A 27894-nucleotide genomic window follows, 5' to 3' on the forward strand; every position below is an offset into this window, starting at 1 on the left:
AAAAAATATATATATATATTGTAGTGGTCAATTTATATTGGGGTTGGGAATAGACAGTGTCCATATGCAGTGTCTATGGCGTTAACATTACTCTAATAGACCCCCAGGTGTTTTGTGTGTATACACAAACAAAACACCTGGGGGTCTAATTAGAGTAATGTTAACGCCATAGACACATACAAAACACCTGGGAGTCTATTAGAGTAATGTTAACTCCATAGATACAACACATATTAACCCCCAACTGACTGCCGAGTGTGACCGTGGATCAGGCCTCTTCATGGAGCCCACCAGAAGTGTGACCTGGACCCGGCCTCACAGAGCTCGACCTGGACCAGATGTGGACCAGACCCCTCCACGGAGCCTACCTGCCTATTCTCTGTCTTTTTCTCTCTCTGTCTATCTCTCTCTCTCTCCCTCTACCCCCACCCCCCCCCCCCCCCCCCCCGCCCCACGGTCGAGGCAGATGGCCGCCCACCCTAGAGTCGGGTTCTGCCTGACGTTCCTTCCTAAAGGGGAGTTTTTCGTTACCATTGTCGCAATATTGCTTGCTCTGGGTGGATCTTTGTTGGTTGTAAAGTGTCTTGAGACAACTTGTTGTGATTTGACACTATAATAAAATTGAATTGAATTGAATTGAATTGAACACACCGGGGGGGTCTATTAGAGTAATGTTAACTCCATAGACATACAAAACACCTGGGGGTCTATATTAATGTTAACTCCATAAATGCATACAAAACAGAAGAAAGTACAACAATCATGGCACTCCATCTTTATCGGTTATCATTCCTATAGTTGTTTCCAAATGGACCCTTATGGGTATGTAACTCTGAGAGTGTACAAATGGAACCAAATGGACCCTTACAGGTCTGTAACTCTGAGAGTGTACAAATGGAACCAAATGGACCCTTACAGGTCTGTAACTCTGAGAGTGTACAAATGGAACCAAATGGACCCTCACAGGTCTGTAACTCTGAGAGTGTACGAATGGAACCAAATGGACCCTTACAACTCTGAGAGTGTATGAATTGTTCCTGAGATGTCTTATACAAACAAACTTGCCCGGCCTTGCCTAGTGTGCACAACATGTGTTTTATTTCTTGTCTGTCTGTGCAAGTAAGACACTCCTCTGTGTGTGTGTGTGTGTGTGTGTGTGTGTGTGTGTGTGTGTGTGTGTGTGTGTGTGTGTGTGTGTGTGTGTGTGTGCGCGTGCGTGCGTGCGTGCGTGCGTGCGCTCTGATTCATGTAGCGCAGGGTGCGGCGGCTACAGGGTGTGTCCTCCGGTGACACACAGACACACACACACACACACACACCCACACACACACCGGGTGATCAGTGTTTATAAAAGAGCAGCCATGGTACTGAAGCTTCTAATCTATTAACTGAAGACTGGATTAACGTTCACTTACAGGTCAGTCCTATATCATCTAATCTACTCTCTCTCTCTCTCTCTCTCTCTCTCTCTCTCTCTCTATCTCTCTCTCTCTCTCTCTCTCTCTCTCTCTATATATATATATATATATATATATACACACACACACTGTATATATATATATGTATATATATATATATATATATATATATATATATCCCCGATTCCCCGTAAATTAACGTCCTGCTTGATCACACTACAGCGTCACTCACACTCAAAAGCATCAAAAGTAGCTTGTAGATCTGCTACTTTTGATGCCTTTGAGTGTGAGTCCTGACAACTGTCATTATTCATTTAGTGACATAACTGTCATTATTCATCTAGTGACAAACAGCTCTCAAAGGGCACCTACGGACGTCTGCAATTCGAAACTGGCCCCAGGTCCCCCCCCACCATGCCGTTTTCCCCTCACTGTATATATATTTTTTTCCCTTTTTACCTCCTTTTATGACGATTCCGTGCTTTTTGTTACATAGAAGTGTATATTTGTGTGTCTCTAAATGCTCTGATGAATTGAAAATGGTGGACCCTACTGTGAACAAGTGTAATGCTTCTTGGTGTTTGTCCACAGTTAACAGTGTTTGCATTGATTTGTGCTTGAAATGTAACTATTTTGCAACCTGCATACTGTTTATACATACTTCAATCAATCAATCAATCATTAGCTATTCATTGATATAACTGTCATTATTATTCATTTAGATTTCAGATTTTTATTGAAGGGACAGCCCCTTGAGATGCAGCATCTCATTTTCAAGTGATAATTTACTGTCATTCATTCAGTGATAACTGTTATGTTTTCTGCTCTGATTTGTAGAAACATTTAAAGAACATGAGGATATTATTATTCGTCATAGCAGGTACGTTTTGTATGTTTATACATTTTCTTGCATCCCTTCTTCTGTCCTGTGTTAAAGTGTCTACACTGCGTAGAGGGTGGATGGATGGATGTATGGATGGATGGATGGATGAAGGGGATTCATAATGTAGAGCCTAAATGGGCCCCTGAGGGTCCATTCGGTTTCATTTTACGCTCTCAAGAGTTAAATAATAAGGGTCCATTTGGTTTCATTTAATGCTCTCCAGAGCAGATCTATAAAAAAATCCCACACTGAATTGATTCATGCAGTGCATGTTCACTTAAAACATGATTTTAATCACGTATTATAGTATTATGTTGCTTCATGTAGTATCAAAATAACAATAATATTAATTTATTATTGCTGTTTCGCTTTAATTTGCCATTTTTTTGGCCCAGAGAATCTGTATAGAATCTAATTTTTTTTGGGGTGACCTCCCCATGCAGCCGTGGCTGCTGTGACCCCTGTGACCTCTGATGACCCCTGCTCTGCGGGGGCCTGCTACCCCCCCTCTGGAGACCTGATGCTGGGGAGAGGTCACGACCTCCGAGCCTCGTCCACCTGCGGCCTGACGGGAGCCGAGGTGTTCTGCACGCCGTACCAACAGGTGAGGGGCGCGCGCACGCACGTGTTGATTTTGACAACACATTTTACATCTTAGTTTTAGTCATAGTTTTCATTTCGTTTTAGTCACATTTTAGCCACCTGGAGTGTTATAGTGTTAGTCTAGTTTTAGTCGTCTAAATATCATGCGCTTTTACAAATCAACTGTAGATGCAGTCGACTAAAATGTATTTGGCAGGTCTCGATGCCATCATAATGGCTGATTTTACACTTGCTGTGAAAATAGCAGATCTGCTATTTTCGTCATACAACCAAGTGTAAAATGACTTATTATTCTGGACATTTTAGTCTAGTTTTTATTTGTTGACGAAATTGTCAATATATTTATAGTTTTAGTCCTCATAGCTTAGTTGTCATATAGTTTTACTTTAGTTTTTCTTTCGTCAGTGCAAAAGGTTAGTCGACGGACATTTTTCGTCATAATATTGGGCTGCACAATATATCGTTATCGTATCATTATCGAGGTATAGCATGCACAATGTCAGTATTGCAAGAAGGCAACGGTATCACAATCGATATATCATGGATATACCGTGAGTGATATTGACTTGTTATTCTGCAGTTTTTTTTATTAATGCCTAGTTTTGAATGTTGCAACAGTATATGACATCTTAACGGTAATATCAGAAGTGTACTGTAAGTGGTTAAACCTTTTATTTGGCATTCAGGCATTGGTAGATAAAAAACAACATTTATAGAGTGATATTAAGAGTGATTGACCTTCAAGGGCAAAGGTTTCTTTCTTTTTTTTCACCGCTTTGGCACTAAAGGTTTATTTGCCATTTTGCAAGTTGTGTGTTCTAGAGTATCAAAAAAATGGACTTTAATCATACACGTCAGAAACGATAAAGCAGGGTGTTTCCAGTTTTCACAACTTTTCAGTACTTGTGGAGCACTACTCCACTACATCTCAGAGGCAAATTATTGTACTTTTACTCCACAGCAATTCTTTGAAAACTTGAGTTACTAGTTACTTTGAAGATTTAGATTATTATTATAAAACATTACCCACTTCAGCCCTGCAGTACATTTGGGCCATTGGAAAATTGCCATTGTACATGCTCACACGAGTTTGTAAATTACTACTATTTTAAATGTTGTGTAAATTTTGAATATAAATTATTTCAGAGCGAACATTTTTAACTCAAATCTTTGCTTTTTTGGGGGGGGGGGGGGGGGGGGGGGTCCTTGACATGAAAAAGTATGAGCACCACTAACATAGAAACAGGTTTTTCAGAAAACGGTCTCAGTCCTAAATGGCTTGAGTAAAGTACTGGTGAGTACTTCACCACTTAGTATATTCTACGTGTTTTGGTTGCGGTTGTGTAACCATGGTAACCATGGCGCTTTGAGTGCAGACATGGCCTCAGGGATCAGAGAGGTGAGGGGTGTGGCCAGGTGTGGATTCCGATCAGCTTTCACCCAGACATGATGTGACACGCACGCAAGTGTAGCAGGGTGGCCCATAGTCTCACTTTGCCAGACTGTTGCCTCTCACAAATTTCAAATGCTTCCGTCTGTTGCTTCCGTCATACAGTCTGGAGCAACGGAAGTTCTGATCATGAGTAAAATATGAATGCTTCCGTCATACAGTCTGGAGCAACGGAAGCTCTGATCATGAGTAAAATATGAATGCTTCCGTCATACAGTCTGGAGCAACGGAAGCTCTGACCATGAGTAAAATATAAAGAGGAGAGACCCTCCACACTTCAGTTTTGTCTTTACAGTCACGCAAATGTATCATAATATACATAGAAATCATCCAAGCATATTATAGCTTGCTGCTTAGCAGAAGTGGAAGTAAGAAAAGAGCTCTAAAGATATTTGAATTCATTGATCCAAAATGCCGCAGCTCGCTTGGTCTTCAACCAGCCAAAATTCTCAGATGTCTCGCCCCTCCTCCATTGGCTCCCGGTCGCTACTCGCACAGAATACAAAACTCTGATGCTAGCATTCAATGCAACCAAAGGTATGGCACCCGCACCCCCATAACTTGCACGTCTGATCAAACCCTACAAACCCTCCCGCACGCTCAGGTCAGCCAACACAGGGAAGCTGGAAGTACCGTCACTAAAATGCTGGGACAACACTCCACAAAACCTTTCTCCCTTTTGGCTCCAAAACTTTGGAATGCACTTCCCATTACAGTCAGAATTGCAGACTCACTCCCAATCTTATGCCGTAGTCTGAAAACCCACCTCTTCAGATTCCATCTTGGCACATAGCACTTGCCCTAGCACTTGCCATAGGACTTGCCCTTCCCCATACCATGGTGCACTATGCAGCATATATGCATAGTTTCATAGATATTCCACCTTCTTAGCTTACGTATGATTCATTATAACTACTATTTTATGTAGGTATTGCAATGTTTTTTGTTCTTGCAGTCGCTCTGGATTAAGAGCGTCTGCTAAATGCCTAAATTGTAAATTGTAAAATGTTGTAGTTTGGATCGCAGGCAAAGCAAACGTCTCATTTCTGATCTCTCTCTCTCTCTCTCTCTTGGGTCACGAGCAGAAACCTCTGGGAAGCACTGCTTTAGAATAACAACAAAACAAAACCCATGAGCTGACAACCTTCACTGCTTTATAATAACAACAAAACAAGACCCAGGCGACAACCTTCACTCCTGTCGACTGGTCTGAATCAAAAACATTTACACATGAAACAGAGAAAGGGTGTTTGTGTCAAGTATATGAGTGTGTGTGTGTGTGTGTGTGTGTGTGTGTGTGTGTGTGTGTGTGTGTGTGTGTGTGTGTGTGTGTGTGTGTGTGTGTGTGTGTGTGTGTGTGTGTGTGTGTGTGTGCGTGCCTGTGTGCACGCATTTACAAAAAAAAGAAGAGAAAAAGACAGTCAATCTGCCATCTGTAACCTCTGGGTCGTTGCCACCACGGCCAAATGTATAAATAGTTTGTAGGCAAAATGACACCATAACATCAACCTCATTGTAAGAGGCTTTGTAATTAAAGGTATACGCTTTAACATGGTTTTCTTTGGTTAAAATAAGAGTTATAAAAGCTCTATATTCTGATACTATAAGAATATAGAGCTTATAGAATATGGAGGCAAAATATGGAGTATATGGTAATATGGAGAATATGGAGACACAATTGGAACTGGAATACTATAAAAAAAAAAAAAGCTGATGAATGTCTATTCTCTCCTGATTGTCAGAAAATGTATTTTCTGTTTATTAAGCTGCATGGTTTGGGTATAGGGCAGACAAGGCAGTGCTTGCATCGTATGGTCCTCTTCTCCACCTTTGCAGATGGCTGGGACACGGTTTTGTAGCCCCATCTGGCCATAGCAGCTATAGCTTTTGATCTCCCCGTTCCTGCTCTCGGGGTGGTTGAGGGTCTACCACTGGGCCCATGATGCTTCTGAGCCAGAAGGGAGGTCTTCAGATTAATTGCTCCCAGAGGTAGAAGGACAAAAAACTTTAAAAAGTGCCATCAATGGGTCATTCACACTCGTGTGAAGTGAGGGGTGGTCGTATCATCATACACGCTCCGTGCTCAGTCAAATCATCACGTTCCGTGGTACACACAGACACACACAGCTGTCCATAGGAGGGGCTTGCGCAGCAAAGAAATCACACAATGCATATAGTTCTGCATAGTCGTCCCCCCCCCCGCAACACAAACACACACACACACACACACACACACACACACACACACTCACACACACACACACACACACACACACACACACACACTCTCTCTCTCTCTCTCTCTGTCTCATATTGAACATTAAAGGGGTGATGACAGAGAGAGAGAGGTCATTGATCGCACACCTTCATGTTTTCACAACATGGCACCCTGTGATCTGTCACCAACATGGCACGCTGCCAGCCAGGGCACCCTGTGATCTGTCACCAACATGGCACGCTGCCAGCCAGGGCACCCTTATGTTCAAATGTTTTTGAGAAGCGCTGTTCTGAATCCTCAGCTCCCATACCCTGGCCTAGGCAGACCCACTTTGGGAACCGTGGCCCTAGGGTATAGGTACCCTCACAAAGAGCGTTTCTGCGTGGAGTTTGCATGTTCTCCCCTTGTCTTCTAGGGTAGGTACGAGGGGTGTAACGATACATCTTAACAGCGATATGATACGTATCACGATACATGGTTGACGATACGATACATGGACGATATTGGTTCATTATGGCGATACGATATGATACGATCCAATGATTTGAAATCATTACAGTAATTATTCGATACACTGTCAATGCTGTTTTGATTTAGATATACCTCGATTCTTACCTCGGTTTTTCGATGCAGTTACTATATCATTACACCCCTAGTAGGTGCCCTAACGAAAAACATGCAGTAATCCTGGTCTCTATACTGGGGGTGCATAGGTTGGTTAGACATCACCCGTGGCTTCCTGTGAGGTACAGTTTGGGGATGGTGTCTGACTCCTGGTCTGTCTGACTGTCAGTATGTCTAACTAAACACCCTCAACTCGGGCCGAGGGTGTGGGTGGGAGACGGTGAGCAAGCTAACTGTATCTGTATGTGTATTTGTACTGTATGTAATGTTGCACTGTGTGCATTGTGTTTTTGTATTGTGTACTTGCACTGTATAGTAATGTTGTATTTGTATAGGACACCCTCTAAAACGAGATGCTTGCATCTCAAGGGGCCATGCATCCTCCCAATATCCTCCCAATATAAAACAATCATTAATTGAAGGAAGCTCAGTCCGGGGCTCTCCTCAGGTCGGCAGGGGATGAGTAGCGCCCAGGATTACAGCAAAGGGTTACACAAATCATGGGATAAAAAATTAGATATAGTGTTTTCCCCTACATACAAGATGAAATGTTAAAATCTCTCTCTCTCTCTCTCTCTCTCTCTCTCTCTCTCTCTCTCTCTCTCTCTCTCCCTCCCTCCTCCAGTGGAAGATGAAGTGTTGTCCATGTGACTCCAGGCACCCGGCTGGACGGGTGGCCCACACCATCCAGGATGTTCTGACCAGCGCTGGACACGACCGATGGTGGCAGTCCCAAAAGGGTGGGTCGGTCGGTCGGTCTGTCTGTCTGTCTGTCTGTCTGTCTGTCTGTCTGTCTGTCTGTCTGTCTGTCTGTCTGTCTGTCTGTCTGTCTGTCTGTCTGTAATATGTGACCTGCTAACCCACAGTAAACATATATTTTGATTTTATTAAACATTGCTTGGTGTCATTTAAATATAAATCCAGTCAGTGTCCTGTTGGATCTAACATTGTTTAATATAATTTAGATATAAATCCAGTCAGTATCCAGTTGGATCTCCACGACCTGTTCCAGTTGGACACCCTGATGCTGAGCTTTAAGGTTTGATAATCGATATAATCTAATCTCTAACTAATCATTTTAGGAATGTCCTCAAAATTTGAGGACGGAATTGGTGCAGAGATATTGCTATGTATAATGCCGAAAATGGCGCTGTGGAATATCTATCTTAGGAAACTATACACTATAGAGTGCTATTATATGTCTTACATAAAGTGCTATTTAAATTACATAAATTGAGCCTAGGCATACGGCTGTAGGAGGTCGAGGCTAGGGCAAGTTTAGGCTTAGTTTTACTAAGGTCAGGGTTAGGTTTAGGCATAGTTTTACTAAGGTCAGGGTTAGGTTTAGGCATAGTTTTTGTGAGGTTAGGGTTAGGTTTAGGCATAGTTTTTGTGAGGTTAGGGTTAGGTTGAGGCATAGTTTTTGTGAGGTTAGGGTTTGGTTTAGGCATAGTTTGTGTGAGGTTATAATAACCCCACCCTACTAGTAGTAGCCCGCCGGCTAACACAGGTGTCCCATCAGAGGCCATCGAAACTCAGGCTCTACAAAAAAAGAAATGTACTCCCCTCACGTCATGTTGTCTCCACAGGGTCCACGTCCCGACGCTCTGGCCATAGAGAGAACGGTGGATAACGGCACAACCTGGCAACCCGCCCTCTACCTGGCAACCCACTGCAGCTCCTCCTTCCCTGGCGTCCCCACAGCCCCGCCCACAGCCCTGGACCAGACCTACTGCAGAACACTGCCCCCTAGTGGACCCCACGGCCCCTACAGGGACCACACGGTAAGGACTCTGCCCCCCTAGTGGAGCATACAGGGACTACACGGTGAGAACACTGTCCCGAACACTGTTTCCCAAACAGTGGGTCAGCACCGAGCCCCCAGTAAGGCTATCCAACGTTGAAGCTGCCAAAGTGCCACTACCTACTGGCGAAATGTGGAATTGCAGCACTTTAATGGAGGTAGACGTGGACGGACGTTCATGACGTCACGTGCGTAAGCCCGGACCTAGCCCGGAGGCAATGATGAGATAACGCGCTGTTTCTGACATTCAGACAGACACACACACAGACACACACACACACACACACACACACACACAGACACACACACAGACAGACAGACATTGGCTGAATTATAGTATGATGATGATATCCCGGTGCTTCAAAATGCCACTGAGCAACTTCCACTCAAATGACCAGCACCCATTTGAGAGTCACAAACTAGGGATGCACTGTAGAATCGGTAGCATAATCGGAATCGGCCATAGGAATGCCATATTGGTATCGGATCGGTCTCAAAATAATCCAGATTATTTTAATCCGTTTTCACCAGCAAAATACATTATAAAATGAAAAATGTCAAAATTAAATGAGTTCAATGTACATCAAAAGTGTCTAGTGTGTCTAGTCTCGAACAAAGGCCAAATCAAATATGATGTAAACTTTACATTTGTCTACGTTAAATTTGTGTACTCATTCAGTAGGGTTCAGTATATTTATTGATTGATTTAATACTTAAACAAGCCTAGGCCCTCGGGCGAGTCGGGCCTAGGCTTGTTTCCATTGTGGTCCATAATATTGGAATCAGAATCTGTATATAGGCAGAATCTGTACAGTATATAGGCAGATATGACCCTGCACATAATTGGATATTGGTCATAATGTCATAAGTGCACGCCTTTCGCAAACACATTATTTCATGGGTCCGTATTTTTTTCATTTGCTGTATGTGTTTCATACATCAGTGGTTCCAGGGGGTCCCCAGCTACATGAGAGTTTGGAACCAAATGGACCCTTGTGGGAGTGTACAGATGGAACCAAACGGGTCTGTTTGGTTCCATTTGTACAATCTCAGAGTAAAATTAGCCTTGATTTTACAAAGGAAAAAAAATCCCCGAAAATCTAACCTTTTTTTCCCCCAGTAATGTCATGAAGAAAGGAAAGAAAAATCTAAGAAATTCCATAAGTATTAGAACAAATTTCGCTTGTAGATCGGCTATTTTCACTTAACCTCGTGTCACCAGGCTTTCCAACTCGGAGGAAAGCCTGGTCTGTGTTCCAAAATGGTATGGATGGTAATTTACGTCATGTTGTAGACTTGTTTTGTAGTCATCAGGCTGGAAACCACAAAGCGGAATGAGAATTCCGCCATTCATAGTACTGATACTGTCTTGTGGTTTCCTGCCAGATGACTACAAATCATTGACTACAACATGACAAAAGTTACCATCGCTCCCGACCGGATCATAAACCCGGAATGGAATGCTGCCCATGCTAATTTTCACTGGTTTGGGTCCTGGGAGAATAATTTCAGTTTTGAGTCACTGGCTGAAAACTTTAGGGAACCACTGCCCCCTAGTGGACCCTACAGGAACAACATTGTTTTTGCATGGATTGCCTGTACAGCTTTGTGTGTGTGTGTGTGTGTGTGTGTGTGTGTGTGTGTGTGTGTGTGTGTGTGTGTGTGCGCGTGCATGCGTGCGTGCGTACCTGCCTGCGTGCACTGAATGTGATGATCTAATTGGCTGATGGATGCATGATGATAAGAGCACCCCTCACTTCACACAAGTCAGATTTTTAAAACAACACAAGAGATTATGTTTGACGAGTCTCTCTCTCTCTCTTGCCATCAGGTCCAGTTCAGTCCACTCCAGCAGTATTCTAATGTAAACAGTCCCAAGGGACAGAAGATCCAAGGTTGGTCACCATTTTCCACTTCAACGATGTATTATAAGCATTATAATAAATGATGCATTGTAAGTATTATAATTAAATGATGTATTGTAAGTATTGGAATTAAATTATGTATTGTAAGTATTGGAATTAAATTAAGTATTTATTACATGTTTACATTACATTACAAGTATTACAATAGCAAACTTCATCTGCTAGATGATTGACATGGTATAGTGTCATGGTAGTGACCGGATGAACCGCAAGGTTCCTGGTTTGATACCGGGCTGCCCCAGACAGTATCAAAGTGTGCTTGAGCAAGACACTGACCCCCAAACTGCTCCTAATACATGTACAGTGCTTTGGATAAAATGTGCTATATAAATGCACCATTTACATGGTGGACATTGGATGTAAAAGTCAAATCAATACCGCAATATAGAAATACTCTGTAGCCTTACCAGTAAAATTCCGGAATTCAAAATGTAATCTACTTGAGTAAAAGTAGGCTACAATCATATTGGCCTCAAAATGTACTTCAAGCGCTAAAAGTACTCATTATAGAGAATGTCTTGTTTCAGGTTTTCAAATGTATACAAATCTTTTGAACGTCGCCGATCTATTAGCTCACAAGCCGTCGCGACCAGGTATCATCAATATGTCTGACAAATGTCGGTGCAAGACTTGTACAAGACTTGATCTTGGCAAATGTTTTTATTTTTCAATTTTAACGTCATTATAATGTTCTTATTTTGATCATAAGATCCAAGTAATGAGTGTCAGTCTCCAAGTTTTCTTCAGAATATGTATGACGTAAACCATATATGCCACATATGCCATATTAGGACCCCACTATTACTAGTGATCCTCAAAATTAATGTTTTATATTTGCAGCCCCCTTAACTCCGAGAGTGTACAAAAGGAACCAAATTGAAGCGTAGTCAAATGGCCAAAATTAAGTAGTATATGTTTTGTAATGACCAAAATCAACAAAGTAACTAGTAACACATTTACAATATTTGGATCTGAGATGTAGCGGAGTAGAAGTAAGAGTACTGAAAATTGGAAATACTCCATTATATAACATTTCACAATAAAAAAAAACTTATTTACTTACTCAAGTTACTTGAGTAAAATTGACTTTGTTACTTTCCACCACTGGGTATGATGATTGATTGACATGGCTCCACAGAGGTGGGCGGGATCACAGGGCTGAGGGTGTGGCTTATGGAGCTAGGGGCGGTGCCCAAGCTGGCGGGCCGCGCCCTCTCCAAGTTCTACGCTGTGAGAGAGATGAGAGTCACAGGCAGCTGTCTGTGCCACGGGCACGCCCATCGATGCCTGCCCCACCCCTCTGCCATCACACAGGTAATGCCAATGGAAACGTATGTGTGTGTGTGTGTGTGTGTGTGTGTGTGTGTGTGTGTGTGTGCGTATGTGCGTGCGTGCGTGCGTGCGTGCGTGCGTGCGTGCATATTTCATTCTGAAAACAGCTGATCTACAAGCACACAATAAATCATTAAATTACATGTTTTTTAGTTATACTCAATCTTCTGGATCTCTTCTCCGCTATAGTCTTAGTTCTACTGGATCGCTTCTCCACTAGTCCATCCATAACATTATAGTCTAGTTTGTATTTGTTGACGGTGTGTGTGTGTGTGTGTGTGTGTGTGTGTGTGTGTGTGTGTGCGCGTGTGTGTGTGTGTGTGTGTGTGTGTGTGTGCTGTAGTGTGAACGAATATGGCTACCAGAGACGCTGCTGAGTGACATTCTTGCTGTATCATGATTCCAAACATGTGTCATAGGCTTGTGATTCTAACATACAGTAACTGCACCCATAATGTTTGTGTCCTTGTATGCATTTTCCTTTTAAAGTGTGGACCAAATAAAATAATTTAAATTTGTGTGGGGTGGGGTGTGTGTGTGTGTGTGTGTGTGTGTGTGTGTGTGTGTGGGGGGGGGGGGGGGTGTGTGTGTGTGTGCGTGTGCATGTGCGTGTGCGTGTGTGTGTGTAGGTGCACTCTCAGTGTGCATGTGAACACAACACAGCGGGTGTGAACTGTGAGCGCTGCGCTGACCTCTACAACGACCTTCCGTGGAGAGCAGCCGAGGGACACAACACACACACATGCAAACGTAAGCACACACACACACACACACACACACACACACACACACACAAACGCACACGCACAAGCACAAGCACACACACACACACACACACACACAAATTAAAAGTTTCAGAACTATTTCTACCCAAACACATCAACCCCAAACGCACAAACTACACAATTTGTATAACCTTGCGTGCGTGCGTGCGTGCATGTGCGTGCGTGCACACATGTTACATTCTAAACCTGCTAACCGCGTCTCTCGATCCTCTCGCCAGGTTGCGAGTGCAACTCCCACGCCGCGCGCTGCCGCTTCGACGCGGCTCTGTACCGGGCCACGGGCAGCGGCGGGGTGTGTGAGGGGTGTGACCACAACACGGCGGGGGTCCGCTGCGAGCGCTGCGCCCCAGGGTACCGGCGCAACCCCCACAGCGCCACGGACCGGCCCGACGCCTGCACCCCTGAGTCCGTCTGTCCGGACAACACCTACGGAGACCATCGCTACGGATGTCTGCGTAAGTCATGTGTCAGTCCACTGACCATCTGTCAGTCCACTGGCCATCTTTCAGTCCACTGACCATGTGTCAATTCAGTTTGCAAAGAGAACTGCACAAACGGAATTGACAGTCAGTGAAACCTTCTTTTCCATATGTGCATATATGTCTATATTTATATGAATATGTGTCTGTGAATGTATATATCTAAGGACAACATGAATGTATGCACTGTGCAGGTAGACAGATGACCATCAGTCCACAACGCATGTGCACCTAAATATGCGAATGGGATCCAGGAGTAGGGCCCGACAAGCTTAGAAAAAAAAAAATGAAATGAAGAAAAGAAAAGAAAATGATGTGTGCTATGTATGAACTGTATGTCCACCATTCTGAAAAAAAATATATATATATTAAATATGGAGATCAATTGTTGACTTCGACTCGAAACCTTTGGCAGCGTGTCAGTGCCACCCGGCGGGCTCCGCCTCCCCTCAGGGCTGTGACCGGACCACGGGGGCGTGTCTATGTCGCCCGGGAGTGGCAGGCGCGCGCTGCGACACCTGCCAGAGGGGGCGCTGCGGCCACTTCCCCCGCTGCGACGACGCCTGTCCTTCCTGCTTCGCCGCGCTCGACGCCTACGTCCACAACCTGACCCAGAGTCTGGAGACCCTGGGGGAGCGTGGGGGGCGCCTGCCCCCCTCCCCTACGGGGGGAGACCTGGGACTCCGTATACAGGTTACAATGCTTTGGGATTTTTTGTTTTAGTTTTAGTTTGTATAGATTGCCCCCCCCTAGAGGAATATAAGGGAGGTTTATGTCTAGCATTATAAATTCATAAATTCAGTTCCAGATTAAGTTTATAGACACATTAAACTAAGCATATTGTCTAATCATTTCAGATCGTTGTAAACACACAATACAGTTTCAGTTAGTTATATATATTTTTTTAATTATTATTAGTTTGTATTTATTTCAGTTAACAATTTCTTATTTGAGTTTTTTTTAGTTTCCGTTTGTTCGCTATAGTTTCCGTTAACTATAACAGCCTTGCGCTCCACACACAGACCCTGGAGGTGCGTGTGAGGCTGCTGCAAGACTCCGTTTCTCTCCTCTCCTCTTCTCCTGAGTCCATGAGGAAGATCAGCAGAGTTCTCGCTCATCTGAGGTGAGTTCAGGATCAGCCAGGCTCCGTCTCATCTGGGCCGCAGTCGTTCTCTAAAACGTTATTTTCATCGAGGCATCCTTGGATTGTTGTCAACAGGCTTATTTTGTTTAAAGTTGGAAATTTGGTATTATTATTATAAATTTAGCCTAAAATATTGTCTATATGCATACATTCATGAATCTACATGCTGACTGGCTGTCGTTATTGAGTTGTTTTTTATTTAATTTTTTATATATGTGACTATGGGTGCATTACTTTAGTTCGACCATTGGTCCAAAAAACGACAACCCACCTCAAACCCTAAGCACGGGAGCAGGCGCTAATGCTCCATCGGATCCCCTGTGACTATACCATTAACCACCTATATAAGGCAATATGTTCAAGTTTTCATTATGCTTTATGTAGCATGTGACAAAAACACTCCTTGGGCTAAGGAAACACTGAAGCGGCATTTGGGCCAATCACATGAACACGCCGGGGCGGCCGAGCCAATACACAACAACAACGGCAGCGCTCGTTTGTGAATCGCTCGCAGTGCACGCACACACGGTACTCGGTCATGTGTTTGGGAAAAATGCATCCCAGAATGTTCCATTGCCGGAAGAAGGGGTGAAATGGCCTCATACGCTGGGTGAGCAACTCAATGCCAGTGGATGGGAGGAGAAATCCAGTGGCGTCTCTATTATAGATAACTATCTATGAGTGCACCCACTTTGAGAAACCTTAATGGAACAACACAACTCTAGTGGTTGTAACCTGCTGACCACCTAGTGGTTGAATAGCGGTACTGCACCAAGGTAAAGCTCAGTATATCTCTCTTTCTCTCTCTCTCTCTTTATATTTGTCACATTGTAACAGGAAGTGTAGCTCTCATGTCTCCACTTGACACTGTCTGTCTGTCTGTGGTCACTGAGCACTGAGTGTGTAAACATCTTCCTCAGCCTTGGATCAGTAACAGTAATTTGCCACCATGTATTCTCGGTTTAGGGCCAAATAGCATACTAATTGACCTCCTTGGGTGTCTGTTGCATCTCTCTCTCTCTCTCTCTCTCTCTCTCTCTCTCTCTCTCTCTCTCTCTCTCTCTCTCTCTCTCTCTCTCTCCTCTCTCTCTCTCTCTCTCTCTCTGTGTCTTGTCCAGAGAGCGAGTGGATCAAATGGACAGTGACGTGGTGCTACCTCTGCACCATGTAGCGGATCTGGACCGGGAGCTGAAAGGCCTGCAGGCTCTGCTGGAGAGCCTGGTCCGGACATTTAACACCCAGAGGGACGCCATCAGGAACGCCACCTCATCCACCAATACAGGTCAGAGAGAGGTCCCTCCCAAGTAGTGAGGATCCAATCAGGAACCATTATGCAAATGTAGGGCAGGTTTATCACCAGAGGCATTTTTCTATCCGCCCCTTCGAGGAAATTCCACACCGAGACTCCAGACTCCATTATGTAAATAATAATAATAATAATAATAAAGAACAAAAAAAAACATTGCATAGATGCACTATTCTTCTTCTTATTATTATTATTAAAAAACAACAACATTGTAAGCGTGAGCTTCCGTTCTTTAGTTATGGTCAGTTGAATATGGCTTGTTTTCACCAAAAACGCAATCTGATGTTTTTAATTATAAATCCTTTAGCGTTACGGTGTGAACGAGCGTGCTTTTCTTTTTCAATTTCAATTCATGTGATTTCCGGGTGTATTTTTCTCTGGAAGTCATAACATCATTCATAGGTGGGCGAAGAGTGCCCTCTTAGCGTTGTCCACGAAGACACCAGATGACGTGGATCCACGTCCGTGGTGGTCAATGTGTTGAAGACGGAGCCCATCTCCTCTTCTTCAATTCCATGTTTCAATTCAAAGGGTTGTATTGGCATGAGAAAACATGTTTACATTGCCAAAACAAAAAGTGGAACAATACAATCAAAACAAAATGTAGATTAGATCAATCGATGCAGATGATTAGGAATGATTAGTCTTTAGGGTGGTTGTGTTCCATTTGATATCATTCTCCAATCACAGCAGCTCACGAATTGTGCTTCGCCTAGCAGATATGTTTTTTATCATTAGTCACGTTTTCAAAATCTCTGTGGGTGATTGTAATCTGTGTGAAGTAGGTGTCTCTGATGCCTTGGTACAGTGGACAGCATGTGTCTCTGATGTTTTGGTACAGTGGAGTGGACAGCATGTGTCTCTGATGTCTTGGTACAGTGGACAGCATGTGTATCTGATGTCTTGGTACAGTGGACAGCATGTGTCTCTGATGTCTTGGTACAGTGGACAGCATGTGTATCTGATGTCTTGGTACAGTGGACAGCATGTGTCTCTGATATCTTGGTACAGTAGACAGACGGTTAGGAAATGTAGCTCCGTTTCCACTTTATTTTGTTCTTCTTCCAGGAGCGTTGGCAGACATTCAGAAGGCCGTGGCTGCGTCCAGGAACGCAGTCGGTGGCGTGGAGGCCAGCGAGAAGACCCTGAGCGAGTCGCGGACCGCCAGAGACCAGACCACCGCTGGTCTGCTGCCTCACAGCAACAACACTGAGGACCTGGAGAAGCTTCGGCGCCACCTGCTGGCCAGGCCCGACCTCAGCCCCGCTGCTAAGCAGGTATATACCAGTGGTTTTCAACCCATTTCACGCCGTTATTTAGTTGTCATTTGACTTATTGTAAATTAAGTAATCAGTTAGTAATCAGTTACACCATTAAGTAATGATGTGGACAAGAAAAAAAAATGCTCCAGTGATTAGAAATTGATAATTCAACATATGCTCCTCAATGACTTACATTGTATGCTGAACCAGCTCTCAAAGTCACTCTTTTAGTACGTAAACAAACACTTCACGGATAGTCCTGGTTTTCTTCCTAATAAATTGTTGACGATACGATACATGGATAATTGGTTCATTATGGCGATACGATACGATTCAATGATTTGAAATCGTTACAGTAACTATTTAGCAAATACATTCAATATGTGTGAAAGTAATCTCACAGTGAACTCATATGGACAAACCCACGCCTTGACATGAACACAGAGAATGCACACATATTTCGATTGACCAATTGTAGCTATGTGTATTGGAAAAAAGTAATTAAACCCATCTTGTTCTTTTTTCCTGTTAAAATTGCTAAATACAATGCACACATACTAATTGATTTAATTGATTTTTAACATTGCAAAACGATTCATTACCAATTATTTGCATTGCTGATAATACGATAATGTGCTGTTTCGATATACTTACTACTGGACACTAAATGAACTGCAGCGGCCAATGAAGCATCTATTTATTATTTTATTTTTTTAATATCTATGTCCTGACGTATACTATCACTGAAGACGTTCTCGTGCATGTGCCTTCTTGACGTTCCAACGAAATCTGTAGGACAAAATCTGTGACAGTGGCGAAATAATCCCTGCATAGTTTTTGGTCACATTTTAGTCAGCTGGAATGTATTTGTGTTAGTGTAGTTTTAGTCAACTAAATCTACAGTTAATTTAGTCGACTAAAATGTATTTTTCGGTGGGCCTTGATGCCGTCGTAATGACTGTTTTTACACTTGCTGAAAATAGCTGATCAACAAGCTCACAACGCGCCACAGCTCGACGCGTTGTGAGCTTGTAGATCGGCTATTTTCAGCATGCAACCAATTGTAAAATTATTTATACTGGATCTCTTGTCCACTAGTCCCTTCCTAACATTTTAGTCTAGTTTTTATTTGTTGACGAAATTGTCTTAGTTTTAGTCATCATAGCTTAGTTTTTATTTAGTTTCCATTTAGTTTTCGTCAGTGGAAAAACGACAAACATTTTTCGTCTTAGTTTTAGTCGATGAAAACAACATTGATCCCGAGACGAAAAAAGTGAGCAAATGGAGGACAACGTGTAATTTTCCTGTCAAAGGCCCTTTGTTTTTTTTAACCCCTCGTATCATGTGACGCTGGTCACCCCATCAGGTGTGCGGCAGTAAGCGGGCGACTCCGTGCACCCCGCTGCAGTGTGAAGGCGGAGAGGTGTGTCCTTCAGCGCCACCCTGTGGTGGCGGCGGGGAGGGCGGCTGCGTCGGGGCACTGCCTCTGGGGAGGCGGAGCCTAGAGCATGCCCAGGAGGTCAAGGACCGACTGGAGAGGTTGAGCCGGAAGATCGCACATGCTATGGAGAAGGTACTGTTTATTATAAACAAATAAATCTACTATACTATACTATACTATATAGTATTATTATTATTATTACTATATATTTTTTTTGGAGGTGGAGGTGGCCATAGAGCGTGTCACGCGATAGCAAATGATAGCAACCGGAGAGGTAAACACTGGCGGTCGCCGCTTTCATATATGGAGTATACGGTTGTCTACGAACTTGTACGTAGCCTAGGGCTTTGATTATAATCATAGATAGCAGAGAAAAGGTTAAGCGTAACATAATAACAACAACAACAACAATATGAAAGTAAAGTTGTGGCTTTGATCTCCCCAGCTCAAGGAAACACAGGGAACGTCCAATCAGGTGAGGCGATCCACGGAGAAGCTGGCCAATCACATTAAGTTGGCAAGGGACGACCTGGAAGTGGATTTGAAAGAGACTCGTGATGTCATCAAAGACCTGAAGGACTTCCTGTCAGGTAAGAAGAACCAATCAAATCATCTCTATCATCTAAATGCCTTGTCAATATCATGTTAATGTGAGGTAAAGAACCAATCAAATCATGTCTCATTTACATACCATATCTACGAACCAATCTCATCTCCTCATTTCATCTCATCTCCTCAGACCCATCGTCCAGCCTGCAGAGCGTCACAGAGGTCAGCGAGCTGGTCCTGGGGACCAGACTTCCTCTGGGTGTGGCCGACCTCAGGAGGAAGCTGGACGAGCTGAGGCGCCTGGCGGCCACCGCCCTCCCGGCGGGCGGGGCCGTGCTGCGAGAGGCGGAGCCACAGCTGCTCACCGCCCGAAGACTTCTGCAAGAGGCCCGGGACGCCAGGTATGGCTGACCCACTTATTATATAAGCCATTAACGACCCGAAACGCATCTCTGTGTCACCTTTTAGGCTTTTATAACCACTTTAGCCATTATTGTTTCAACTTTAACTGTTGGGAAATAGCGGATCTACAAGCTCGTAGCGCGTCATGTGGAAATGTGGCGCAAATCATTGAATATATTCCTTCCTTCATATTCTCTCAGGCTTATGGCATATAGTTTTTGATTGTTGGTACATTTTGTAAAGCGTCCTTGGGTTCATGAAAGGCGCTATATAAATTCAAGCTATTATTATTATCATAGGAAAATGTGGCTAATATAACTCTATGCGTCTTAATTTTGCTGAATCTCCACCTTAGCCAAAATGTTAATGGCGTGTCTATTATTTTGGAAAGGGGCTCCACATTACGCACAACATATGAATCACCAAATCTTTGTTTAATTTTGCAGTCCATATAGCCTACGTTTGGATTAATTAATTCAATATATAGAGTTGATGTGATGTCTCATGTCGGCAAAAGATTTAGCGGCCTATATGAAAACACTATAGTGTCCCAAAGTGCAGTTAGGGTGACCAGATGTCCCGATTTGTGCGGGATTGTCCCGCATTTCAATGACTTTTCATGCGTCCCGCAGATTGAGACGTTGTCCCGCATTATGATAGACAGGCTCCAGTTTTCAAATGTGCGCTTTATCTGTGGGTCTGTCTGTGGTCAGTGTGGGAGAGCAGCGGAGCTGCAGAGGCTGTTATGACAGGGCCGGGGGGCTGGCCGTGACTGTGTGTGTGTGTGTGTGTGTGTGTGTGTGTGTGTGTGTGTAGGTAGGTGGGATTGGCTGTCAATCAAACAGCCGGGCAGAGAGGGGGAAATCAAATCAATGCGGTGCGGCAGCGGATAGTTTAGTCTTATTGAAAACAAAACTAAACAAAACAACGCACGAAACACAGTACAACGATTTAGCGTCTTAGCTAAAACATGGAGGAGAAAGGGGAAGAAAATGAAGTGCAGTTACAACAAGCACAGGGAAACTATTTATCCGTGGGTGAAGACGCCATGCAGTGCAAGGCATATTGAAAGAGTCTTCTGTGACATTTGTAATTAGAGTCGTTTCTCAGTGACACACGGAGGAGGTGATCAAAAGGAGGCTTCACAGAGCATAGACACGTTTGTACTAAAAACCAAAACAAGAAGAAAAGGTAACACAGCTGAAATAACTAGTGTTTACCTCACAGTACAACTGAGATACGTTCAGACTTGTAATGGACAACATAAACACCTAAAAACACCTAAAAGGTGTATATCCTGGCTGTGCTGCTATGGTGGAGAAGTGTGTTTACAGTTTAATTTATTATGAGTTGCCTCCAATGCTGACCAATTTTGATTTATATTTCTAGCAAGCAAGAGCTCTGCAAATCTCTACATGTGAGTAATGATATAGAAATAAAAAGAGGGAATGGCAGGGTGTCTGCGGTCAGTTGCCTATACAACAGGCTTAAAGCTAGTTAATTGTCAGCATTATCTTATTGACCGGTCAGGCCGGCCTGGTAGGCCTCAGGCCGGCCTGGTAGGCCTCAGGCCGCCTGCAGGCACACAACACATCGCTAACAAAACGGCTACCGTTTGTCAAGTAGGCATGTCGCGGTTTACCGAATTTCGGTAATACCGCGACAGGAACAGCCACGGTGTTGATACCGTGAGATTTCCGAGCATACGGTATTTTAATACAGCGTCGGTGGGCGGCGCATGCTAAGGCAAAACATTTATTTTCACCACACAGCTGCAGTAGATTGAAAAGTTGCGTCCTACCTTTGAGTTAGTGTTGCTGAAAGACACCCAGATCCAATTGTATATTCCATATTTCCATATGTACTATAAGAGTGAACTAGTGTCAACACGGAGGCACACAGTGACAATTGTGAGCATGCAGATTGCACTACCTCTGCTACAGCGTACAGGGTACGCCATTAAAACGGCCATTAGGGGGAGCCATAGTACAGTGAAATACAGTGGGGAATATCTATTGATTCATTGATTGAATACTTTATTGGCAGAAATGTAATCAGTATAGGGTACAGTCAAACACATTACAAAGGGATCACTGAAAAAAGTCCTTGCTGTCTTGTTCCATTCGGCCCTGGCCCAGGACCGAATGGAAACAAGACAGCAAGGACTTTCAATCAATTCATAATCATGACAAATAACTAAATTCAAATTATCATAAAGGTAAAAATTAAAAAATAAGATATGTAGGCCTGCAGGTTGGGGAACAAAGAAGGGCTTATAAGGAGGTGGGGGTAGTCTCTAGACATAGGTGGGGGGGGGGCTTTTTTATTTTTTTTATAAATACCGTGGAATTCCGAGGTATAGATTATCAATACCGGCACCGTACCGTACTGTAAAATATCATACCGTGGCATGCCTATTGTCAAGTATGCCCCGCCTCCACGAGTGCCGTATCACACAGCATGGACTTTGTCCTGTGCTCCTGTCAGTGTCGTGTCCCTTATAGATATGCCTTGTTTGAGCCGAATCTGGATTGCATGTGGTTTGTTGAACCCCTCTACAGCTGTTGCTTCCGTCGAAACCCAAATGTATTCATATAGGTCACCGATTTCAGTGTAACACAACACAGGAACTGGTGTTTTTGGTCCAACATTTTCTTAAACGCTCGGTGTGAGGAGACCCAGAAATAGCCACATGCGCGGTGGTGAGCTGTAGTGACCAATGAGAATGAAGCATTCATAAACAGCTGGTATTGACCAATCAGAATAAAGCAGTCAAACAGCTGGTATTGACCAATCAGAATGAAGCAGTCAAACAACTGGTATTGACCAATCAGAATGAGCATTCATTTCCCTTTCTGTGTGGAGTTTGCATCCGTGCCCCTTAGGGTAGGTATACCTCACAAAAACATGCAGGTCTCTAAACTGCCTCCTCTTGGCCAGCCGGGGCGCCTGATGGAGGGGAAAGGAACTGGTTGGAATAACGTGTTCCTTCCTGCATGCGCTACATCCAACCAGGGAAACTCCCCCCTGTCAGGTGTAAAGGAGCAACTTGGACACTCAGGGCTGTATTTTGCGTGTCTTAAGTACCAGGTATAATTCCCTAACTTGAGTAAACTAAAGACCTGGAGGCGTGGTCAATGCAATTTGGACACTCAGAATAGCCAAATTGCATTGATCACGCCTCCAGGTCTTTAGTTTACTCAAGTTAGGGAATAAGACCTGGTACTTAAGACACACAAAATACAGCCCTCAGGCATGAAGGAAGCATGAATTCAAGTCCGTTGCTCTCCCATATGTCGCCCATATATGGGGACTAGGTTGGTGGAGGGTGTGTAGAGCTCAGGGTAACATTAGATAATTGACACAGGGGTGAAAAATGGGTTACAAAATCGTGGGATAAAGATTATTATAAAAAAAGAATGAGCATTCATAAACAGCTGGTATTGACCAATCAGAATGAAACATTCATAAACGGTGGTATTGGCCAATCAGAATGAAGCATTAACAGCTGATATTATTGACCAATAGGGACGCGGCTGTGGGAGTGACGGCCGACGTGGACGGCCTGCTGGAGAGCTTCAGCTCAGCAGAGGGCGCCCTCTCTGGCCTGGAGGACAAAGTGCACAGCACCATGGACATCATAGACAAGCTTAACCACTCCCTGGTTAAGGTGAGTTGCAACTTTAATTAACGTCAAAAGCAGACGCTCTTAATCCAGAGCGATTTACAAAAGCAAAAACAGATAGTCATCATGAATCATAAGCTAAGAACCTGACAGTGGAATATAATGAAACTATGAAAACTTTGCTATGTCTGCATAAAACGCTATCTAAGTTACTTAAGTTTAGCCTTTGCATAAGCCTGTAAGAGTGCTGAGGCTAGGGCTTCAGCGACCTTATTTATTGTACAGATTTTCTACTGTTTCTAATAAACACCCTGTAATTCAACCACTTTGGACTGGAGCTGGAGTCCTGGTCTCATCTTCAATGCAAGAACTCGGCAGTAGACTCAATCTTGACAAATGTTACCTTGAATCTATATAGCCTTGTTGTAGACATGCAGTTTGAATAGCCTACTAATGAGCCCTAGCACACTTCATTAGAATTCATTGGCAGGTCTGTTCTTAAGTTGCTGTGTGAATTGCCTCAAAACTATGGCTTGCGGCCATCCATTATCAGGAAAGACAATAGGCACACATTCCTTCACATCAGTAACATTACCATGAATTACGAAAAAGTATTGAAGTCCACTTTCTTGCCGCTCTTAGCCCCTGCTCCTGCGTATCAGATACACCCCCTTTGAATGTTTGTCGACGGCATGCGATAGTTCTCATTTTGTTCCTAAAGTCATACGGCGTATGATGAGCTCCATGGTACAATTTACAATTTACAATTTACAATTTAGGCATTTAGCAGACACTCTTAATCCAGAGCGATTTACATTAAGCAAGAACAAAAAAGCATGGGAATACATCACATAATAAAAAGCATTTATCATGAAACATGCGTAAGTTAAGAACGTAACAGTGGAATATTGATATAATGAAACTGTACATATAAACTATACATATATACTATGTACTATGAAGTGCTATGACTACATACAATGCAATTATAGTGCTGTCTACATAAAATGAAAGTGCTATCTAAGGGGGTATTGACCAATTAGAATGAAGCAGTCAAACAGCTGGTATTGACCAATCAGAATGAAGCAGTCAAACAGCTGGTATTGACCAATCAGAATGAAGCATTCATAAACAGTGTTATTGACCAATCAGAATGAGTATTAATTTCCCGCTCGGGACACTGTGGGTGCTGGCGGCGTGTTTCCTCCTCCGCGTCATTAGTGCCCTTACCCGAGGCAGGGTTGGCAAAAGGGCCTTTATGTGTGGAGTTTGCATGTTCTCCCTGTGCCCCTTAGGGTAGGTATACCTCACAAAAACATGCAGTGATCATGGTCTCTAAACTGCCTCCCCTTGGCCAGCCGGGGCGCCTGATGGAGGGAAAAGGAACTGGTTGGAATAACGTGTTCCTTCCTGCATGCGCGTCCAACCAGGGAAACTCCCCCCTGTGAGGTGTAAAAGAGCAACTTGGACACTCAGGCATGAAGGAAGCATGAATTCAAGTCCGTTGCTCTCCCCATGTCCCGCATATATGGGGACTAGGTTGGTGGAGGTGGAGGGTTCCGGGAAATAATTTAGATTTTTGTTTTGTTTTGTTTGTACTCTTGAGCCCAGATTGACCATTAACCATTTGAGTACTATAGACGAATAACAGTTTAAGACCAAATTAATTTAGTATGGCGGTATGGCTCTGCTCATGTGATATCCCAGATTATCTGAGATTGTGTATTAGCATTACATTCACCCATTCACACACCGATGCCGGAGGAAACCATGCGAGGCACCAACCTGCATTTGGGATTCAGAGTCTTGACACTTTGCGTGTGTGTGTGCGTGCGTGCATGCATGCGTGCATGCATGAATTAGACAGGTTATTGGTTTATCCTAGATGACTATTTCTATGTTTATATATTCTACTGTTAGACTGATGATAAGATTCTTAGCTTGCTTATGATTCTTGATGACTATTTCTATGTATTTGATGAATTACCATGTGATGACTGTGATGTTCTTGCTTACTGTAAATCACTCTGGATTAAGAGTGTCTGCTAAATGCCTACATTGTAACTTGTACTTGTTATAGAGTAAGATTTTTAGATTGTTTTGTTCAGTTTTAACTTTTTGTTGTTTTGTGTATTTAGTTTTTTGTCCTTGCTTTGTATAATGTATCATACCCCCACCCCCTCCTCAAAAGGACCACAAACAAACAAGCCCAAGTGTTCTTGTGTTTTTCTCAGTCAGTCAGTCAGTCGGTCAGTCGGTCAGTCGGTCGATCATCGATCGATCAATGAAAAGCTCTCTCCTCTCCTCTCCTCTCCTCTCCTCTCCTCTCCTCTCCTCTCCTCTCCTCTCCTCTCCTCTCCAGGCTACGGCTCAGCTGTCTCCAGCAGAGGTTGCTATAGAGCAGCTGTCAGAGTTGACAGGGAGGATGAAACCTCGGCTGACTCGGCTCCGATCTCTGCTATTGGCTGGAGACCAGCTCTCCCAGCATGCATCTGGTGACGCCGGGAAGGCCAAGGTTGAGGCTGATGCTGCCGCTCAGGTGTGTGTGTGTGTGTGTGTGTGTGTGTATGCGTCTGTGCTTGTGTGCGTGTGTGCGTGCGTGTGCAGTGTGTGCGTGGGTGTGCGCGTGTTCGTGCGTGTGTGTTAGGGCTGTCCCCAATAAGGATTTACATAGTTAATGAGTTAATGTCTGATTTAACATAACTGATTTGTTTCTCCCAATAAATCATGACATGCAGTATATCCTTTTTTATTTTTTATTATGTTCAAACGATTTGATCAATTAGTCGACTCTTCGACTAATGGAGGTCAGGCCTAGTGTGTGTGTGTGTGTGTGTGTGTGTGTGTGTGTGTGTGTGCGCGCGTGCGTGCATGTGTGTGTGTGTGTGTGTGTGCATGCGTGCCTGCTTGCGTTTTTAACACGTGTGCCTATAATAACGTGCATGTTCGCCGCGCGTGCTTCCAGGAATTGCTGACCTTGAAGGATCGGCTGGTGAAGGTCAAGGCCGCCGACGCCGACAGCGGGCGCGGCGACGTCGCCAGCACGCCGGGGGAGCGTCTAGAGAGGCTGCGGGACGCCGCTGCACGTCTGAGCCAAGACTCTGGACTCATGATGGACTCTCTGGCAGGTTAGTCACCGCAGGGGTTCACAAACTGTGGCGCGTTCACCAATTTCTGGTGCGCGGACGCACCACAGTCTAAGGGCAGGGGTGGGTGAACTTTGAAGCTGGAGAGGGCCACTCAAGTTCCACACTCACTCCAGAGGTCCACTCTAGTTCCACACTCACTCCAGAGGGCCACGATAGTTCCACACTCACTCCAGAGGGCCACTCTAGTTCCACACTCACTCCAGAGGGCCACTAGTTCCACATTCACTCCAGAGGACCACTATAGTTGCACACTCACTCCAGAGGGCCACTATAGTTCCAAACTCACTCCAGAGGGCCACTATAGTTCGACACTCACTCCAGAGGGCCACATTGCATATTTTGTCATATCAAAAATAGCAGATCTACAAGCGTCACACTGCGACGCGTTGAAATATGAAGCTCACCAGTGCTGCTTTGTCCTTGTTGGTGCCCTAAACATACATACATACATAAAGACGATGGATGGATGGATGGATGGATGGATGGATGGATGGATGGATGGATGGATGGATGGATGGATGGATGGATACATTTCAAGCACAACTCAATACAAAAACTATTAACTGTGAATGACACCATACAGCATTACACTTGTTTACAAGAGGGTCCACCGTTTTCAATTCATTATAACATTTAGAGACGTTACATTTAGAGACATTATATACATATAGCCAAAAACAGGAAATCAACTAAAAGGATGTAAAAAGGGGGAAAGGGGGGTGGGGGTATGATGGGGAAAACAGGTGGGTGGGAGATTCAGATTTTACAGGGGCCCGTTTCGAATTGCAGCCGTCCCTAGGTGCCCTTTGAGAGCGGTTTTGAAGGAGTCAAGGGATTAACATGTCTTAATGACATTTGTTAGGGTGTTCCACCCATATGCAGTCTGCATAATATCCTCTCTGTTAACCACTAAGAATTATCTCTCGCTTGGGGGAGATAATAGATTTCTACGTCAGTTGTGAGCCACTCTGCTACATAACGGTCAATCTATTTGTTTCTTCATACATTGTTTTGTTCCTTGTGTGCTTCCAGGGAAGGCAGAGTCTCTCCAGAGGCTGCAGGATCAAGTGCTTCACAAGTCTGAGACACTCCAGGGTCTGGACACAAAGCTGCAGGGCTTACTGTCAGCTATCAGAGCTAAGGCCCATCTGCTGGCTACATGTAGTTAAGATCTCCTCTCTGCCATCTGAGCTAAGGTCCATCTGCTGACTGCATGTAGTTAAGATCTACTATCAATGTTTTATTTGTCAATACAACTACTTTAAAAAAAAAGATAACAGAGATAAAGAGAACAGGTCCATTTGGTTCCATGCAGTACACTCTGATCCTTTGATTGATTGATTGATTGATTGAAATATTTATTAACACTTTGCAGACTCAATACAAAGACTGTTAACTGTGAGTGGATGACCCAATTAAGCATTACACTTGTTTACAAGAGGGTCCACCATGTTCAATGAATCAAAACATTTAGAGACGTACAAATAGACACTTC

General features: G+C 43.8%; 1 protein-coding gene across 1 annotated transcript; it reads left to right on the forward strand.

The window, feature by feature from the left end:
* The first annotated feature begins 1330 nt into the window (after positions 1–1330).
* lamb3 (laminin subunit beta 3) lies at positions 1331–27738 on the forward strand. Its single transcript, XM_080790585.1, has 21 exons — positions 1331–1417; positions 2256–2298; positions 2745–2905; positions 7822–7936; positions 8162–8235; positions 8786–8980; positions 10832–10895; positions 12064–12239; positions 12887–13007; positions 13261–13497; positions 13937–14214; positions 14544–14644; positions 15784–15947; positions 17040–17248; positions 18600–18806; positions 19120–19264; positions 19414–19624; positions 23154–23295; positions 25613–25789; positions 26216–26378; positions 27432–27738. Exons 2-21 carry the CDS (start codon positions 2271–2273, stop codon positions 27566–27568), a joined length of 3105 nt encoding a protein of 1034 aa, XP_080646711.1. The 5' UTR covers positions 1331–1417; positions 2256–2270; the 3' UTR covers positions 27569–27738.
* The last annotated feature ends 156 nt before the right edge of the window (positions 27739–27894 follow it).

This window comes from Protomyctophum bolini (genome assembly GCF_963924005.1).
Source record: "Protomyctophum bolini genome assembly, chromosome: 19".
NCBI lineage: Eukaryota > Metazoa > Chordata > Actinopteri > Myctophiformes > Myctophidae > Protomyctophum > Protomyctophum bolini.